Source organism: Thunnus maccoyii, chromosome 19 (assembly GCF_910596095.1).
Source record: "Thunnus maccoyii chromosome 19, fThuMac1.1, whole genome shotgun sequence".
In the NCBI taxonomy this organism is placed as follows: domain Eukaryota; kingdom Metazoa; phylum Chordata; class Actinopteri; order Scombriformes; family Scombridae; genus Thunnus; species Thunnus maccoyii.
The window spans coordinates 21941680-21961444 of NC_056551.1; the positions used below are offsets into that span (position 1 = coordinate 21941680).

A 19765-nucleotide genomic window follows, 5' to 3' on the forward strand; every position below is an offset into this window, starting at 1 on the left:
AGACTTTTTTTATTACAAAATGTTACAAAACTAGGTAAAAAAAAATGTCTGTTGGAGCACTGAGAAATAACTACAAGTAATCATAATTTAAATAGATAAATACAGATGTCCATGTCTGCCTCGGGACACTCTGAGACTCGGAGGACACAGCTGCACTGATGCAAAACAAACAGAGAAACAAAGTGGCCAGCTTGACCTTTGACCCTATGGGGGGTTTGATTCAGATGTTAAAGAGGTGATGTAATAAATGAAACTGACCCTGCCACAGATACTGTTTTTAAAAAAATCAAGATTTTGACAACGATTCAAGGAGTACAATTAATGAACCTGTTGGGAATAGTTAAAATCAGCGATGATTTGTGCGATGATTGCGTCACAGCATAACAAGAACTGGGTATGTTTCTACTTTCTGCCGTTCCCTTTCTTACAGACACCAGCCATCTCGGTGCGTACGTTCTGTCTTGAAATGATGTCTGCCATGTTTTTCGTGGTTAATTTTCCTGGCAGGAACCTACAAGGAGAAGAGGAGAAGAGTGGAAAGAGTTAGTACAATATATTGTCAAGTCAATTTCAAGGTAGATGATGATGATGATTTGTAAAGGCCCAGGATGTAATAATTGACCCTAATGTCATTAAACCAAATATGATAAGGTTCATAACATAAAAAAACAATGTTCAAATAATATAATAAGGTATTAAGCCTTTTTGAGTTTCTCAAAAGTGGGGTCAGGATCCTGATATACACATGAGAATTCCAAGAAATTCTTTTGACAGATAAAATGGATGTCTGGTAGGCTTTTTGTATACTCAGTTTGACATGACAACTTAAAAATAAGTGCAGACAGTTGATACTAAAATGCAATTGATAGATATCCCCTAAAATTGCTAAAGTTCATATTGATTAATGGGTTTTAAAATTGTAACCTTATTTCATAACAGCATGAATATAAGTGGTAAAAGCAAACTTAATTTGATGGATATCTTTGCTGTTTTTTTATACTGTACATGCTACTTTCAGTCATTAATCATTGAAGACATGAAAGGCCATGATCTCATGATCTGCAATCCCAGTCAGCACCTCCACAGGGAGTTTGTTGACAGAGATAATTAAGGAATCAACTGATAGTTAATTACAAAACTTGTTATTGAAAGGTAAAGCCCAGTCTCATGTGCAAACCCTGTTGCACTGTGATGATAAAGAGCTTACAATGAGCGCATATGGTCATCGGGTCATGGGTGTGGCTTATGACTGAAACAGTGCACATTTTAAACGATACATTTTCAGCCCAAATGTTAGGGTGCGGAGAGATGTGATTTTGAAAGAAAGGGTGGCTATCAAATCAGGCTTATTTGTAGCCAGGCTGGCATTATGACTTTATGGATGCCAGTTTGTCTGTTGGTCCATCCACCACTTTGGTCCAGACTGAAATGTCTCAACATCTACAAGATGAACTGCCATGAAATTTTGTCTAGACTTCCATGTCCCCCAGAGGATGAATCCCACTGACTTTTGGTGATCCTCTGACTTTTCTTCTAGCGCCACCAGTGGCTTAAAGTTCCAGTTTGTCCATTACTTTGGTTAATGACCAAATACCTGCAAGACTAATGACATTTATGTCAGCCTCCTAAGCTGTACATTGTGTTTAGCGCTTTTTAGGACATGTTAACATGCTAACACGCTAAACAAAGATACTGAACAGAGGTAAACGTTATACCTGCTTCACATCAGCATTAGCATTGTCATTATGAGCATGTTAGCATGCTGACATTAGCCTTTATCCAACCTTTAATGTCCTAATTAGGTTTAAACTTAAGAGCAAATGTATCTCCTCACTTATTGTTTGATCTACCTTGACTGTGTCATTTAAAGGACCAATGTGAAGGATTTAGTGGCATCTAGTGGTGAGATTGCAGATTGCAAACAACTAAATACCCCTCCCCCTCTATGCCACTAAATTCTACACACTGCACCTTTAACTTATTATACTTTTATAGCCAAAAATGTTATAATGCTACAGCCGCAATATTTTATTATGTTATTGGATTTTTACTAATATTGGCTTTAATACAGTTGATGTGATTATATTAAGGTCAATTGCTACATTTGGGCTTTTTCTGAAGTTGTTTGCAATTTGTTTTCTGCTTTCCTGGGACACAAAGTTCTAGTGGTGTTCAAATAAATATTGGATTTTCCCTCTTCTAATAGCTATGTTTTCAACTGCGAACAATCAAAGGTCAGCCCGTGGTCACTCACATGTGCCGAGGCGCTCCTCCAGAAAGCCAATCTGCTCACTAAGGGAGTCGATGCGGTCTAGTTGCTGGAAAGAGTGAGAGAGTAAGGTGGTTTTCTCTGACAAGCCTTCGTCCAGCGACAGCGGAAAGAAGCTGCTGAAGGGGGCCAACACCAACTGCAACTTCTGCACAGAGGAAGGAGGCGGAAAAAGAGGGGAAAAAAAGAGGACTATTACTCATCCTGTAAATAAAAATGTATGTGACCTACAGCATCATTCATTCAACTCTCTGATTGTTTCACTAAACACCAGCAGGATTCTAATAAAACCCATAAAAATGTTCAAAAGCCATTATGTAGTCTGGCATTTCAAAGATTCTTTGTTTTGAGGATTAAACAGCAACCAGGATTTTACATCATTCCAGCATACAAGGACCAGAGGGGGTTTTTGGTGAGTGAGGCTGGGAGGTATCGGGGTAGGTGGCTTTTTATGTGTGTGTGCGCTTATGTTTGAACATGTGCTCATGTTTTCTGAAGCACACGCTGCTCAATTACCTTCTCCAGCAGCTCTACTCTGTTCCTCAGGCTCTGTACTTCCTCCGTTACATTCTCCACCAGGCTGAAACCTGTAGAAACGATACAAATGCAGAAAAGCACATCAGAGGATGTTAGAAGATGGTGGCTACTAGGGAGGCGGGGTTGAGAGAGGGGTTAGGGTATAGATCAAAGGCAGGAATGATGTGTATTTAATCCTCTTTCTCAGATCTAAAGTTTATATCTCAGAGGATTCCTGTGAGCATCAATCCCTCTCCTGGAAAGATTCATGGCCACTCCAAAGTCTCTAAACTACAAACCAGGAAAAGGACCGCAGAGCTGCAGGGAGACCGGGGGAATTTAGGACACACGAGGGGAATCATGGATCTGGGAACGGCCGAAAAGCTGATACACAAGCAGAACGAGAGGTCGCTAGAAATAGACAGACACTCATTCATCCCTCCTGTGAACGTACATCGGTTACAGAGAACGGGGGAAGTGTCTGCCTCCACTTGAGGGGAATGTCCCTGGTGCAAGAGCGACCCAGATCGGGATGCGAAATTAGGAACCCCCCCTTGCTCTCCTCCCTGGCTGCGCTTCGGCAGACAGACCGAGAGCAGTTCAATCTCTCCCAGATGTGGTCCATTACTGAGACAAGAGTGAGTTGAGAAACAGGGTGAGGAGGAGGAGGAGGAGGAGGAGGAGGAGAAGGAGGTGAGGGAGCTGGCGATGACCCCCAGCAGACAGGGTTGATGGAGTTGGAATGAGAACACAAGTGTTGGCCAAGAGCAGAGTGAAAAAAGGGAGACGGAGGGGGGAAAGAGGAAGATGGAGAGACAGAAATCTAGTCCAACACTCCTCCACAGCAGCTTGGCAGGGTCAGGGTGATAGTCTGCTTTCTTGTCCAATCAGAGCATTTAAACCTGTGTTTATATTTGTAATCTCCATCAACATCCCTCTGACGTTTGCATATGAACAGATAATGGAATGCAGTCTCATGCAACATCTCTGCTGCCGGTCTTGCAGTTTTTGCATCTGAGAGCTGCTCACAAATAACCCTCCGCTGCTTTCAACAAGCAGTGAGATCTGTCATATTTTTGGCTTCGCCTCCTTTTTTTGTTTCTTCGTGTATTTTTCTCTCTGTCGCTGATTCAGCAATACTTGCGGGAATCTCATCAATCCATATCATGTTAAGTCACGGGAGGTGAAGAACCTCATTTCAGCTGAGGAGTTTCATTTTTGCAGGAATTTGGTCTTTCTTCTTTACAGAAACACTGATAAATATGAGGGAGTTTGGTGCAGAGGCCAAGAAATTTAGCAATCTCACATTTACATTGAGATTTTTCTTTTTTTTGACAGTACATGGGACAGTATCTCCATTAGATATAGAGTTTGGGAACTCATTAAAACCCCTGAAGGTGGACAGATTTGAAAGAAATCAGGAAAAGGTAAGTCTTCTTGAAGGTTTCATGTTGCAAACTTTCCCCAGAGAACAATAGCGCTGACACAGAATGGGAATTAAAAGTAATATCGTGGGGTCAACTACCACATTTGTAGACACAGAGGGGGGTTGTGTTGTTGTGTTGCTCGGATACAGGGAGAACACACAAATGAACATCGACTTTTTTATGGTAAAAGACAACATTGCAACATTTTTCAGGGAACTAATGGAGTGTGCGGGATAAAAATATGTCCGTATTAGCATGGGAGCTCTGTCAGAGTCAGATGTTTGCTTTACTCATAGGACTCATAGGAGTAAACTCAGTTAGTCATTATCAAAGTCCAAATGGTCCCAGTCTCACCGCTCGGGGCCAGACCACAAGACATCTGTCTGGAGTCGGCACCAGTCGCAGTGCATTATTACTCACGGTACGAGTTGAGAGTGGCATAGCGCGTACCAAAAGTAATAATGGACCGCGAAGCTGGCTATGTTCTTTTCTTCTTCTTCTCCAGACACTTTACTTCTGCAAGACATAAAATCATACTGTACCAACACACACACACTCCTTTGCTGCGTATTTACCCGCATCAGTGTGACCACCCACTGTTGCCTGGCTTGTCTGGGTGGGAGAGGGAGGAGTTGCAGGGGGAGGAGGAGGAGGAGGAGGAGGAAGGTTTTGACAGGAACGGCCGTCTCCGGCAAGCCTGAAGCCGTCTCTGCATGCACATCGATAGCTGCCAGCTGTATTCACGCACTCCTGGGCGCACGGCCACTGCTCGCTGCACTCGTCCACATCTGACAAGAAAGACAAGGAAATAGGTTGACGCGTGTGTGTGTGAATACGCACACACAGACTCATGTGTGTGTCTGTATAGGTAAATGTGTATGTTTGTGTGTGTGTGTGTTTACCTGTTTGGCACTGGTGCCCTGTCCAGCCTAGCGGACAAGCACACTGGTTGGGTCTTAAGCAGGTACCTCCATTCTCACAGGCTTGATCACACACAGCTGTAAGAGACATTTAAAGGAATAGTTTGATATTTTTCAGGAAATGCGTTTATTTTTATTTGGTGAAACAGCTAGCTCGGTTATGTCTAAAGGCAGAAAACTCCGCTTTCCAGCACCTTTGAAGTTCACAAATTATCTAGTTTGTTTAATCTGTACAAAAACCAAAGTGTAAAAACTACAAGTTGTGGTTTTATGGGAAGCCAAGTGCTGGAATATTTCTTGGCTGGACACAGCAGGCAACCAGTAGAGATTTCAGGAAGCTACGGCTTTTGGCCAGGAAATAATTCAGCACACAACCCCTTGTAAAACCATAATTTGATTTTTTTACACTTGTACACATTGAACGAATTATAATTGTGAACTTTACAGGTGCTGGTGGGCAGACTTTTTAATGTTTAGACAGTCTGGTAAGCTGTTACCCTCAGTTTTCAGTGGCTATGCTAAGCTAAGCCAACCGACTTCTGGCTGTATCTTCATATTTAATGGACAAACATGAGAGTGGTATTGATTTTCTCCTCTAACTCTTCCCCAAAAATGTCCAACCATTCCTTTAACATTTGAAAAGCTTCTCTGTCAGGTGAAGCAGGTACAGATCATCACATAAACTCATCGCATGTCCCTCCTGGTTACCTTGGTTGCAGTTGTGAGAATGAAATCTCCGCCATCCCGGGCAGCACTCTGGGTAGAAACGCGATGGAGGCGCCACTCTGCTCACCTGCCGGTATGCCACCGAGTACACGGTCCTGTAGAGACAAAACATAGACACACACATAGTTAGGGCTTTCTGGTTATATGCAATGCTGTCATCGCCTCCATGTGTGGTTCAGTCTTTTTATGTTCTGTGAGATTGCAAGAACGGGACTTCGGTGGAATATTGAAACCGCGGACCACTGACTTCCAAGAGTGTTTCAGAGATGAGATAGGGAGGGAGGGAGGGAAGGAGGGAGGGAGGGAGGGAGGGAAGGAGAGAGGGAGCAAGGGGCAGGAGATGAGATGCAAAGTCAGATCTACATTCTGAGATTTTGCTGCTGCCTGCTGAGAATCTGGTATGTTTAGTTTACAAGAAGAGATACGAGATGATAAAAATGAGGCAAAAGTTGAACCAAGGAAAAAACAGTGACGTGTTTTTGAAAACAAAAGGATCGAATAATTTCAGAATCATCTAGGAGATTAGAGGCCTGTAATTGTCCGAGGCCGGCCCACATCATTAGTATACATCAGAGGATTAGAAAAGTCCAAATCCAAAAGTAAAACAGATGAATTTTGGTGGTGAGTGATGAGTTAAAAAAAAACATGTTTGAAATGGAGGGAATGTAAGGGGGGACTAGAAAGCATCAGAGCTGGGGAGAGATAGAGAGTGCGTAAGTATGGAGGGAGACGTGGTCCAAAATAAACACGGCTGCGGTCTCTGTGGGCAGGCACTTCATTTCCCGTAGTTATACAAAGTACTCGATATTTAGATTCCACCCGAATATGTGCCACTGTGACCCAGTTCTGTGCAAAAACGCATATTTGTGTATGTGTGTGGGAGAAAGTCTAGATCTATTTATGACTGCACTCATAACCCTTTCCCTTCCTAAACATGTCAAGCATTGTTTACCCCCCCTAATGAAATAAACATCTTGTGACAGCCTAATTAAAACTCTGTTTTGACACAGCTTTGACCCGAGTCCTCATGTAAATACTGTACACATGGTGCTTGCCAAAAAAGCTGAAAGTGTCAAATTCTGTTATTATTTGTTGATGAGTGCGTTACTGGTAGTCTTACTTACTTGTATGTGCTGCAGAGGCGATGCCCCTGACACACGGTGATGTACGGCTTGTGCACCGGCTGGACGTACGACTCCGTTGCCATGACAACGTTGTGACGGAGGTCTCGGCCACACGCCCTCCTCCTGCAAAAGAGAGATCGAATATTAAAAACTGACCTGAAATTATAGACGTTCTTTCGGCTTTAAATAGCATCCGCACCGGAAGTCGAGCCGGGTTTTTAGATGAGAGGCTTCACAGCTTGTGAGTTATTTCCAGACCAGAGTTGAAACAGTTTGAGATATTTAGGCCCTAAGTGGCTCCCATTAGGTTCAGAAAGCTTGAAAAAGTCCAGATTTGAGCCTTAATGTCACTAAAAGTTGGCGTGCAGCCTAATAGCTTCTGACCGACCCATGTAATCACTCCTGAATGTGTTAAAAGTTGATCTTTGACCTCTTTGGCTCCACTTGACCTTTCGGTTTATTTTGGTCTTTGTGCAAATTGACTGAAAATGACAAGATGAGCCTGTAGACTCCCCCACGCCGGTATATGCCTAATCGTCTAGGACAGAAGGGTAGAGCTTCGGTCCTTAGAGAAAGTCATTTGACCAATTTGTGTACATTGGTAGTGGGGTGAGAATGTCAAATCGAGCGAAGAGGTCGCTAAAACAAACACGTCTGAGTGACAACTGAAGTGGAGATCTGTAGCTAAAGTCGTTACCCAGCTACTGAGGACCACGCTGATCAAATGACAGGCCATAATAAACACAGGAAGAGCATTAAGAGAACTGTTACCCATGGTGAGCGAAGAACTGGGGAGTGCCCATCACATGAAGGATGAAGAGGGAGGAGGAAAGGAGCAGCGTTTGGTACATTGTCTTCCTCTTTCCCACGTTCCCTCGCTCAGTCTCTCACACTCTTCTCTTCTCTGTGCCAGTCGGAGGGAAGAGGAGAGGAGGGCCAAGGCGGGAGGGGGGAGGGGGGAGGGAGTCGTGGAGTGTAGCCAAAGTCTGCTCACGTCGAATGTGAACGTTTCCCTCCAGGAGGATGACTCCAGCTACCTGTTGCACGGAGAGAAAGAGAGACACATGTGAGATGATTATTGAGAAATTCAGCCCTGGTTTTTTTAAAATTTTTTTATCAAACATCTACTGCAAAGCAATCTTGAGCTAAGAAATGAGGCGAACTAGGGAATACATTTCAAAAGTTTCTACAGAAACATGAATGGCATACAGTTCATTCCTCTGCAGCCACAGGTCAAAACTCATTTCCTTTGGCACACCCATGTAGCCTATTGGTCAGGACGAATGCCACATGACCGCAACGTCTGCAGTGCGATTCCAGCTGAGAACCTTTGTTGCAAGTCATTTTCTGTTTCTATTTCCTGTCACCTCTCAACTATCGCTATCTAATAAAGGCATAAAACGCCCCAAAAAATATACTTAAGAAAATCTTTTCCCTTTGAAGAGGCGGATCGCTGGAGGGTTGGACTCTCCGGCGCTGTCAGTGTCAGCTGTGTCGTGTCTGTGAGAGCAGACCAAAGCATCCACCCCTTTCAAAAGCATTAGCGCACATTAAATAACCACTAACCAGTCTATGGATGCTCTGTCATTTACCGTTAGTGGCTGACGAGGGCAGGTAAGGCAAGAGGGTAAGAATCAGCAGACTCGGTGCTGTCGAACCCTAAAATCAAAGAGCCGGAAGTCCACACGACACCGAGAAATGAAAAACTGACTGAGACGGCAAAGCAGTCACATTTGTGTGCCAGGAGTGAATTTGAGCTGAACAATATGGGTCTATAAAAAGGAGAGATGTTCTGTCGTGGGTGTGGAGGTCAAAAACAAGCATAGGGAGGGATAAAGTACAGTTTTTCTTTAATTAAAATGTCAGAAACCAGTTGAATTACATGACAGTAATATTTTTAGAGAGATTTTTTTTAATTAAAATGTCCTACTTTGGTCTTGCTTTGTTGAATATTTAAGAGTTCAATTGGTATTTTAAAAAGTTCGCATGAATCCATTATGTATTTCCAGCATTCCTACTTTTTATTTGTCTTACCGATCAAGTGTGTTTCCCCGGTGAGTGATTTCAAAGGCCATAAAACAGAGTGCAGTGGGGAGTAGATGTAGTATTTTAAGGTACTCTATGTCTTTCCCACCTAAAACGTTTTTATTACCGGCAGTAAAGATACGACCTATGTATTGTTTGTGCTGTAACCTGAGGGGTCAGTTTGGATTCGTGTGCTAATCTCAGGAGTAAACCTTGACCATTCATGTGAAGTTAATGTTCTCTACAACACAGAAAGCCTCTTAAAGAGGCATTGGACCCCAACAGTAGCGTAAAGATAACTTGTTACTGGGCAGATGACCATTGCAGACCACACAGATGATGCATCGTTGGACCTGAGCAACTGGCACAGAAGTAAAGCCGAACTGTGGAACCGGACTTAGTGGTTCTCAGGTTGAACAGCTGACCTTACCTTCACCTCACACCCACAAAGAGCCCACGAAGGCAAAGCCACATAGGTATTACATGCGCTTACGTATATACAGTTGTCAGTTCTTGTGGACAAAGAAGACTGAACTCTCACTGACCCGCACCTGCATGGACTCTTAGACTATAACACAGAAGACAAAGAATTCTCCGTTCACAGAAAAGTTCACTTATCCCCTCACACCATATTAGATTATTACATACTGTACAGGATTAAAAGAAGCACTGAGCCATACTTCTGCAGGGAAGAAATTAAGATGATGCAGCAGCTATTGGACCAAAGTCAGCTTGGACCCGCTCTTGGTCCGATGCTAGCCTAAAGGCATGTTTTTTAACAGAACAAATACAGTACTTAAACCTTTGGGAAATCTGTAATGGTGCATTACAGATATCCTGGGTGTGATCACAGGTTACGGGACCGGAGCCTGCAGGGGAGTCCTCAGTTATCCTGGAGGTGATGCTAAGCCTCGGTTGACAGCTTGCATGTCTCTCTGATCCCCTGCTGGCTCAACGCCCAGAGACAGGACACGCACATCTAAAGCCTGTGTTCATTCACAAAATCCCTGCAGCGAGTGTGACTCTTAGCATAGCAGGGGGGCACTTTGAAGGCAACATGTTTATGTGCATGTGTGTGAGTGCGCACATGTGTGACAATCATGCATCATCACATTGGCAATGAGAAAGGTGCTGCAGGGTAAAATCCTCGTCTTAAAAGTTTATATAAGTCGGGTGTGGCACCGCAGTTACCCTGACAAAATGCCTAATATGACAGGATAATAGCTTGTTATTATGATATTATGGAAGGCTATTAAAAATATTAAAAACTCATTCTTAGGGGTGCATTAAGTATATTCCCAACAGTTCTACACAAGGGATATACTGATATAGTGATATACAGCTTAATAATGGAAGCAAGACTTACATTTACACATACATCCAAACATTTTAAAATACATTTAAAATACACAGGGCTCAGCGTATGGCTGCAACTAATGATTATTTTCATGAGAAAATAATCTACAGATTGATCGATCATGAAAATAATCATTAGTTGCAGCCCTACGCTGAGTCCTGTGAGCACAAATTTGGTCGTTTGGTCTATAAAACGTCAGAAAATGGTTAAAAAAGGAGCTCTAGCTCAGTGCAAGTGTTCGTATGTGTATCTGCACATGTTTTGTGTGGTGTGGTGGAATGTAACGAAGTACTTTTACTCAAATACTGTTGTAGTATTTCCTTTGAGTGCTACTTTATATAACAGCTTTAGTTACAAGTTACTTTGCAGATTCAGATTATTAATACAAAATATAATCAATTAAAAAATTATGATGTAAAATTATAGCACTGGAAGTATATAAAACAGTTAAAGTTAGCTCTACCTTTACCAGCTGAGGCATTAGTGATGCTTACACATGGATGCATCAATACTTCCAATCCAGTAATATATATAAATAAATACTTTTACTTTCGTTACTTTAAGTATAATTGATGCTAATACTTATGTACTTTTACTGATGCACATTTTTGGATGCAAGACTCTTTCATGCTTCATACGTCATCACTCATAAGAGAGTATTTCTACACTGTGGTATTGCTACTTTTACTTTTAAGTAACAGGTCTGATTTTTTTTTTCTTCCACCACTGATTGTGTCTAATTTCCAAAACGTAACAAAGCTCTGGCCAATAGACACATTAGTGGTAATTTAAGTAGACACATTTCCTACATTGGCCATGAGATGGCGCAGTTTTACAGCACAATACATATCTGGACATCAAAGTGCTTTTAAGAGCAACATCCTTCACACAGAGCACAATCTCTGTAACGCGCACACATTTACAAGCTCACACATTAAGTGACTGACTCCACATTTAAAGATAAATGCAGATATATATGTATATATATGTATAAGAAAAAATCATATTCCTACACTGACTGAACATCAAGCAGGATGCTGGACGCGAACGATCAAGCCAATACAATCCCATAAGTTACCCAAAGGCGCATGCATGCATAGATACAAACATAATCACAAACCGTGTAATGAAACAATCACCTTCTCTAAGATTAATTCCCCCAAAAAACACGTACAGTCCTACACTGCAGGAAGTGGAGAAAAAACGCCCGCGGCTTGATCAAAGTTAGTCCCGTTATATTCCGCTGGTGGGTAAAAAAAGTCCAGGGATAAAACTCCGCTACTAGTCAGGTTTCTCCTGCAGCTCAGACTGTCAGGGAGCATGGGGGGTGATGGTGGGACCTCCTCCCTCTCCTCCAGCTGGGTGTCCCGCAGCTCTCACACTGCCTGCACTGGGGGGACCCTGGAGTGACGTCAGTGTGCACGCTATAGACTTTTCTCTTTTTTTTTTCATTTACAACCCGCTAATATACTTCTCTACGATGGGTTTATCTGCTGACTGGTGAGTGGAGAGACGCTTCAGAAAGGTTTTATGGAGGCGGTTGATATTAATAATACACTGGGAAAGGTAAACTGAAGGAAACGTTGTAGATTGAGGCCAAATTTTCTTGTCTAAGTCAATCCAAATTATTCCTTATAGTCTCTTTTGGTAAAAAGTTAATGAATTCATTGATGAAAAATACAATATTAAGTAATAAGGTTAAACTTTTGACATTAAAAATATACAATGTAACCCATGTGCAAAAGAAACGATGTCTGTCAAATTTTAACTAGAAATTAAAGACATTAATTGTGTTTTTTCTATATAAAATTCTGTCACCACTAGTGAGCGCATCCTTTTCCTCTAAAGCTATGCCTTACAGGCAAATTAGGTCAATATCTTACTAGCCTAAAGTGACGAAAAAAGAATATTGAGCCAAAAAGAAGAGATTAGGCATTTACGTATGTCTATGCCTATATACTACATTATGGGTTATGAATCCTATATTTTACTATATTTTCTACACATTTTTGGAAATCACTCAGGTATGGAAATCACTCATGGCATAATTTTGGCATGTTTTTCAGAGTAAAAAAATCCCCAAAAGAGAACCAGACAACAAATGAAAGGCATTGCAATACACTTTACTGTTCTATATGTTATGTACATGTGTGTAACACATACAGTGAATTAGTATGTACATAATTATCCTTTCATTGTCATCTGTAAGTCTAAAGAGAGTGTACTGTACATATACTCTCCATACGTGCTCATAAACCACCTCTGTATGTATTTATTACAGCATTACTTGTACATATAGTAACAGTCTGACCTGTAGTTTGTTGTCCAACTCTTGTCTGTAGGTTTAAGTTTGTATTTAGCTCATCAGCTTTGTTTAGCTGTCTGTATTTGTATCCCACTGTAAACGAGTTATTGAGAAGCAGAATCAAACTGTTGGCTGAGTGTCTGTCAACATATTTTGCCAATAAAGTTAATTCTAAATTTAGGCTACTTTAAATTTTCAAATTCATTTTTAAAAAATGACATCTGCACAGGTCATACTTGTATACTTGCGTGAATACAAAGTGTAAAAGTCTTACCCGCGCAGCATGGGGTCATCAGGTGCATGTGCGCGCGCGGGCTGAGCGGCGGCCATGGGCACGAGCCGCCGGACCGGTGGATCACAGGACCTTTCCATTCTGCCAGTTTCTTTTAAAGCTCGGGTTCTTGTGGTTTCAAATCAAAAAACCTCGCGGTTTATTCGCGGTGCTCCCCGTGAGTCGACTGGCGACAAATGAAATGTCTTTGGGCGTTTTTCAGTTGCTTTTTATGCAGGGCTTCCTGTGGAACGCAGGAATTGGATGGACAATCCCAAACCGGAATTCCTGTGAGTGTTTGGCGCTGATAAAACCCCTCTCCTGCACAAACACTCTCCATCCTGCTCAAACCGCTTCGCGAATCTGATTTTGAAGCATTTTTCTGTCCCCATTGTGGAGCAGGCATCTTACAGGGGGCAAAGATAATTCAGCCCTCTCACCTCATGGCCCTCTGCTGCCTTTGCAGTCCAGAGGAAAACACAGGAGCCATCAGTACTGGAAGGTTATTTGCATTGACTGAACCCATACACCTAGCCCAATATAAAATCACTGACTGGTATTTCATTGCTTTGGCTGATGTGAGCTCATATACGCTCATGTTTACAGTGGTTAAGGTCACTGTGAGATCAAATCTGTTAAATTGCAGCTTGTTAAAGCCAAACTGGTCGCACGATAAGGAAGTTCTTTTTCCTCCTGCTGCTTCTATTGTAGCTCAGAGGGAAGTATAGTAAAGCAAAGGAATTTGTTCCAAATCCTTTCACAAAAAGACCTATCTAATGTAAGTTCCCTTCAACTATGTCTTTTTTTTTTTTACAGTGAAGAAACAGTTCAGTGATTTCCAGGCCATTTTCAAGGTTTAAATGTTCGTGTTGTTTCTGATATTTGTCTCATGTAGTATACGCTTTATCAAATTGTTTAATGCAGTTGAAACAATCGAATTTTGATAGTTATCAGAATGAATTTTGATTTTTGATTCTGTATCACTGAGGACTTCTATGAGAAAAGGTTCACATTTTTTAAAGTCTGTCTCCAAAAATAGTCTCATGTCCATATTTACATTGTTATCAATCACTGTAATCGTTCCTCCCAACAAGTCCTCCAGATTAAACAACCACAAAGGTAATTTGTACCAGCACTCCAGAACGACCCATTAGAGCGTAACATGCTGCTTTCCAAAACTGTTACAAATCACCCTTACAAAAATAATGATGTTTTATGTTGTGACAGTGCTGTAGTTAAGGTCTGGTTAGGTTTAAGCACAAAAAACACTTGGGCAGGGTTAAGAAAAGATCATGGTTTAGGTTAAAATGATCACTTGAAATGTGGTTACACGTGGCAACCGTCGTCATCATGGCAAGAGCAAACACCACATTACGGTTTTTAGAAAAAAATGTCCCAACTCTCGGCTGAAAACATGACACTCACGGTTGGAAACGGGAAGTGAACAGTGGTCTCCTGCAGCTTTTGCCACTTTTTGCCATCTAACTAACTAGCTATCCACCCAGCCCACCTCCTCGTCATAAGGAAATCACACTTTATATAAACGTCATCTGAACTGCGTCACTTCCCTGTGTCGTAACTACTACGGCCGCTAGGTGGCGTCTGTCACTCAAACGTAACTATTGGTCGTTTTTGGCGACTGAATTTACGACCTATAGCGTCGTTTTTCTTGGGAGGACAGGCTTGTTTAAAAAATGCATAAAACGGTCATAGTTAAGAACAAGGAAATGAAAAAACACAAATTTAAATCCTTTGTTATGATTATGATCATCGTAACTTTCTGGTATTTAGAGAGACAGTTTCTTGAGTTGATTATTATGAGAAATTATGCATTGAATGTTTCCTTCTACGTATGTTAAACATAACTTTATATATGTGTAATTGGTGTAAATATGATTTGGTACAGTACATGTGTTTATATGTTTGGAGCTGGATAAAGACGTAAAATCTCTTCTCAAATGGGATTTCGATGTCAGACAATGGGGGACATCATCTACCATCATCCTCGCTGTGTGTGAAAATGTATCCTTAAGTTGCATTCTGACTTTCGTCAAATCAAGTGTTAATCTTCTAAAGTCTTTTAAGTGTTAAATCACATCTTTGTGTTTCTGACAGCATTTCCTTGTTGAGCTGCAGTAGAGGGACAGTATCGCGACGAGGACTTTGGAACGGATTTCTCCATTTCAGCAACGGACATACAGGCATGTGAGTATCGTTTTAAGACAGCCTTGAAAAAAGAAGTACCCTTTAATTGATTTGGAAACTTACAGCAGTTGGATTTTATTTGTCTTATAAGAGTTTGGGAGCTTGCTCGGATTGGGGTCACGCCTTGGTTCAGATGGGGTATCCAGTAAGAGCCCCAAAAGCTTTGGCTAGTGGTCGCTGAGATCAAGTATTAGAGACAGACAGACTGCTCCTCCTCTGCCTTGAAGCTGAGCTTGACTGAGATTAATCTGACAACCAGCACTCATTTGTCATTCTAAGTATGTGCAGAAGTGGATCTCATATACTCACAAAGTTAAATGAGCATGCAAACGTTCACACACACACACACACAAACAAGAAGTTTTTGTGTGTGTGTGTGAACGGCACTCAAAACTGAACAGAGCTTGGACTTTGTTATGCAGTGATTATGCCAAACAGTATTAAGTGTTTGGTCTTTTTTAATGTTCATTTAAGTGCCTATACTTACTAAATCTATGACATGACCCTCCCTGTATACAAAGAACTATTTTCTCTGCGATAACAAAGAGCCTACGTGCTGAGGCACCATGGGAATGCTTGACTTTGGGGTCGCAGGTGACCACACACCAACACACACCTTCAAGGCTGATCGCTCAGAGGGGGCGCATTAGAATATAGGATGCAAATGTGTGTGGGTATGTTTGTGAATGCTCTGATTTGTGTGTGTGTGTGTGTGTGTGTATGTGTGTGTGTGTGTGTGTGTGAGAGAGAGAAAGAAACCAAAGTGGGAGGGTATCTCTTTTTAAGGAACTCTTTTCATTCTTTGAAATCAAGACTTGGCCCGACAAAAGCAAAGTTTTTACAGTCCGTGTTCCAGATTTGTCCCAGAGAAGATGTGGGAGGGGGGGGGGGGAGAAAAAAAACTGAAGCGTAGCAGCACTTCCTCTTTGAGAGGAAACAGGAAAAGGCTGGGAGAGCGAGATTCAGGAGCCTGCTCCTTTGGAACAATAAAAATCTCACTTTGACAGGAAACGGATCTGCGTCAAAGAGGGCCTGACAGATTTTGCTAAAGGGCAGTAGCAGTGACCCTGGACGGGGCATGAACAAGAGGGCAGCTGTGCCCAACAGTTACTCTAAAAAAGTACAAATCTTCAATACATGCAGAACATTTAATGCACAACTTTATAAGATGCATGCACATAGTTTAGCATCTGTATGAATGCACAGTAGCGTCCAAACCTTTAGAATAAATGCAGTGAAGCTTTATGACAAGCTGAATAATAGCTGCAGAAATAATAGGTTTGATAAATGAGAGGAAGACGACATAATACAAATTAAATATTATTGTTCCTCATAAATATACTTAAACACAAGCGTTCCACTTTATATTGTTTTTTCTTGATTGCGTGTTCAATAGTTTGTGTACTTCGTCAGAGCGCTTTTGTTGCTCGTTTCAGTCTGTTAGTGTGTTTTTGTGCAAATCCATGTGTGCACATGCGTGCCCGTGTGTGCGCTGACGTGTCTGGGTGTGGACGCTTGGATTGGTCACGTCGGCTCAGAAAGAAACCGTCGTCATGTTTTGAGAGTTTTACTCTCAAAAAGCAACATTGAGGGTTTTAGTAAGTCGTCGGGCCAACACGTATGCAACAGCATATGATTCACATCACTGTCATAGAGCTGCAACGATTAGTCAATTAATCGATTAGTTGCCAACTATTAAATTAATCACCAACTGTTTTGATAATTGATTAATTATCATATTTTAAGCAGAAAATGTCCGAATTCTCTGATTCCAGCTCCTTAAAAGTGAATATTTTCTGGTTGCTTTAGACTTTTCACCATTTTCTGACATTTCATGGACCAAACAACTAATCGATTAATTGAGAAAGAAAATAATCGTTAGTTGCATCCCTAATTCTCATACACATCAAATCATCCAGTGACCCTCTATGTCACCTTTGACCCCCTAGATGTTTCAGTTAAACTTTAAAAAGCTTGTTTTTTTTCCTTTTGTCCCCTTTAAAATGTGAGTTCAAGTGTTGCTTGTGTGTTTTAAGATTTTAGTCATCACCACTAATGGAGGAATGTAAGTCAGCAGAATGAGCAATGTTTCTCATAACTGCAGCTTTTAGAGATTTGATACTTTAATATAGTTAGTTATGACGTGCATTTCTGTCTACAGAAGTGAAGCCAGACTTAATGTTGTGTGATTGTGTTTGTGGTTCTCCGTAAAATAGGCAGAGATGGGTATGAAGATAAGGCGACTCAGTGCAGTTGTGCAGCAACATTCCTACATTTTCTACATTTTTTGAAATCCAAATTAAGCTGAACTTCCAGTGTGTCAGACTTTTTCACGCTAAATGCTGATTTGCCAAACTAACCTTGTTGGATTCGATCAACTTTGCTGATTCACAGGTGACCCGGGAACAAGACTGGAGATGTAGCGTGTCTCTGCTGCTCTGTAGGATTTCCACGCTGGGCAGCCAAACAGGACATCCTGTCGTCCAAGGCCTGCCACCACTACCATCACTCCTCTGTCACCCTCAGTATAAGACAAAGCCGAATCGTTCATTGCACTCATCCAAAAGCCCTCCTGGAAATGAAAAGCCTCCTTCCTGTTCTCCACTTCAACAGAACTGGTAGCTTCAAAATACATAATTCAAAACTGATGCCAACCCAAAAAATATGCTTGACTATTTTTGTGTCCTATGTGCACATTTGGTTTGCGAGTACATGTTGTAATGTCCCTTTTAGTGGCCTCTCCTTCGTTCAGTGTTGCCGTCCCGCTGCTGCCAGCTCTCCTTGTCAGTCATCAACAATGTGGAGAGATGAGGGAGTTCATACACATTCCTCCAAACTCTGCGCCTCAGAAACACATGTGACTCTGATTGGCTTATTTACCATAGTAATCAAATTCTCCCATTCTGAGACTAATGTTTGGAACAATGGCCATGTGGACTGTGGTCCAATGTCTCCAAAGGTTTGTTCTATGAAGCAGCGAGAGTGTGAAGTGTGTACCGCACTGCCACACTAATCCTGAAATATTTCCCTGCTCCAGAAGGATTTAATGATCTGTTCCTGTACAAATACTTATTGCCTAAACGTTGAGGTGTTACAGCGCTGTAACATGAAGAGAAATATAATATTTCTTGGCTATGACATTTGCCGTAGTGTTGCCAACTTTTATGATGGCTTGTCAGCAGCAGTATTTGGCACTCTACTGTTTTGTGTGTTGTTTCCACCAGGGGTATCCTTATATTCATCTGTGGATCATTATCCAGCTTTTGCAGACTAAACATGAAAGTGAGAACATTAATCATGACGACAGTGGTTAAAAAGACATGAAACAAATGTATGTTTCATAAACTCTGTTAATATCATAAACTTTGTCTTATTGGTGGCGACATCAGGGAATCACTAAATCCATGGGATTCATCCGTAGACTGTATGTAAAGATGAACGTGGGTGACTTCACCCATTAGTTTGCACTGGAGCTGGTTTGAAGCCCAGAGTTGATGCTTATGGTTGATTCCATCTTTTCTGTTTGGAGCCAGGAACTTCCAAATAAGGAGTGTGGAATGTTGCTTGTCACGCTCTGGAAACACGCCCCGCTACTTGGGACCAAAGTGCATGCTAACTTACTTGGAACACCCATGGATGCATTGCAAGAGCTGGATACCGGACCAAAAATGGTGCCAATTCAGTCCTATAAAAATTTCTTGGTTGGTGTATACGCCAAAAAAGGTTTATGGCTATGTTTTGCCGCCCACTGAATATGCGCGGTAGCGTTTCCCCTGCTGGCCCTGCCAGCGAGTTCCCGCTCAGCTCATAGACTTTTCATTGTAATGATGTCAAAGATTTTTAAATTGCTTTTCTCAGTTCGCGGAAAGTTTTATAAATATAAAACCTATAAAAATAGAAAGAGTCATAATTGACCTTGTTTGCAGTTCAAGGTGTCCTGACAACAATTTTACAGACGTCACTTTTATAACGGTGGTCTATGGGGAAAATGCTTTTTGGGTCACAGGGGTATTTTTCACTGCAATACCACCGGGAAAAATTGGCTGCAAGGCTGAGCGGCAGAGCCCTATCCAGCTCTTATAACACATCCATGGGAACACCAAACCGTGTCCGCTTGGCTGATGTTAGCTGCTTTGGCTAAACTGTGCTAACAAGGCAGGTATCATGATCAGGTAACATTAAACTTACTGCGAATCCTGGAGCCAGGGAGAGCAGCAGGTGAGCCAACTGTCAATCACAGCTGTCAAACGACGCCCACACAGCAGACATTAAAGCTACTATAAGTCTTCAGATCTTAACAGAGCAACAATTTCCAAAATAACCACCAGCACACTTATAAGAGGGCCTGAATTTAGAGATTGAGACCATAATGACTCGTTGATTGACTTAGTATTTCTAGAGAGAAGTTGACGCTTTTTGAATGGGAGTCAATTGGAGCCAGCATCTAGTGGCTGTCACTGGCATTGCACTTTAGAGTACTTTAACATTGGCGTCAGACTCAAGCCGTGGTAGTTGCTGCTTGGAATCATTCTCTGGGGAACATGCAGGTCACAAAATGTAAAAATAATCACACAATAGGAATTCCAGCATGCACAAGGGCTGTTTAGATCATCTTCATTT

At 41.7% G+C, this 19765-nt stretch overlaps 2 protein-coding genes across 3 annotated transcripts in view; one reads left to right on the forward strand and one right to left on the reverse strand.

The window, feature by feature from the left end:
- Positions 1-7: 7 nt before the first annotated feature.
- On the reverse strand, positions 8-13138 carry egfl7 (EGF-like-domain, multiple 7). Of its 2 annotated transcripts, none has more exons than XM_042395183.1 (9): positions 12944-13138; positions 7754-8019; positions 6983-7105; positions 5841-5953; positions 5115-5210; positions 4788-5000; positions 2786-2856; positions 2255-2417; positions 8-511 (listed from the first exon to the last, which is right to left on the reverse strand). In XM_042395183.1, exons 2-9 carry the CDS (start codon positions 7831-7833, stop codon positions 492-494), a joined length of 879 nt encoding a protein of 292 aa, XP_042251117.1. In that variant the 5' UTR covers positions 7834-8019; positions 12944-13138; the 3' UTR covers positions 8-491. The 2 variants fall into 2 exon arrangements, with proteins under 2 accessions (XP_042251117.1, XP_042251118.1); XM_042395184.1 differs by lacking the exon at positions 12944-13138 and adding an exon at positions 11504-11599.
- A 15-nt stretch (positions 13139-13153) lies between these two features.
- The window catches only part of LOC121885579 (torsin-1A-like), a 33811-nt gene continuing 27199 nt past the window's right edge, over positions 13154-19765 (forward strand). The window contains exons 1-3 of the mRNA XM_042395182.1: positions 13154-13230; positions 13343-13718; positions 15056-15145. The gene's annotated coding sequence lies outside the window, so the exon portion shown is untranslated. The remainder of the gene's footprint in view (positions 13231-13342; positions 13719-15055; positions 15146-19765) is intronic.

What these genes read in the sequence shown, in the direction of transcription:
- egfl7 (XM_042395183.1), bottom strand. Translation starts at nt 7,833, where the DNA reads ATGTACCAAACGCTGCTCCTTTCCTCCTCCCTCTTCATCCTTCATGTG. An exon ending in GGGTGGTCACACTGATGCGG is followed by an intron (nt 2,857 to 4,787) that starts GTAAATACGCAG and finishes TCGTTTCTACAG; the next exon opens with GTTTCAGCCTGGTGGAGAAT. An exon ending in GGAGGAGCGCCTCGGCACAT is followed by an intron (nt 512 to 2,254) that starts GTGAGTGACCAC and finishes TTCTCCTTGTAG; the next exon opens with GTTCCTGCCAGGAAAATTAA.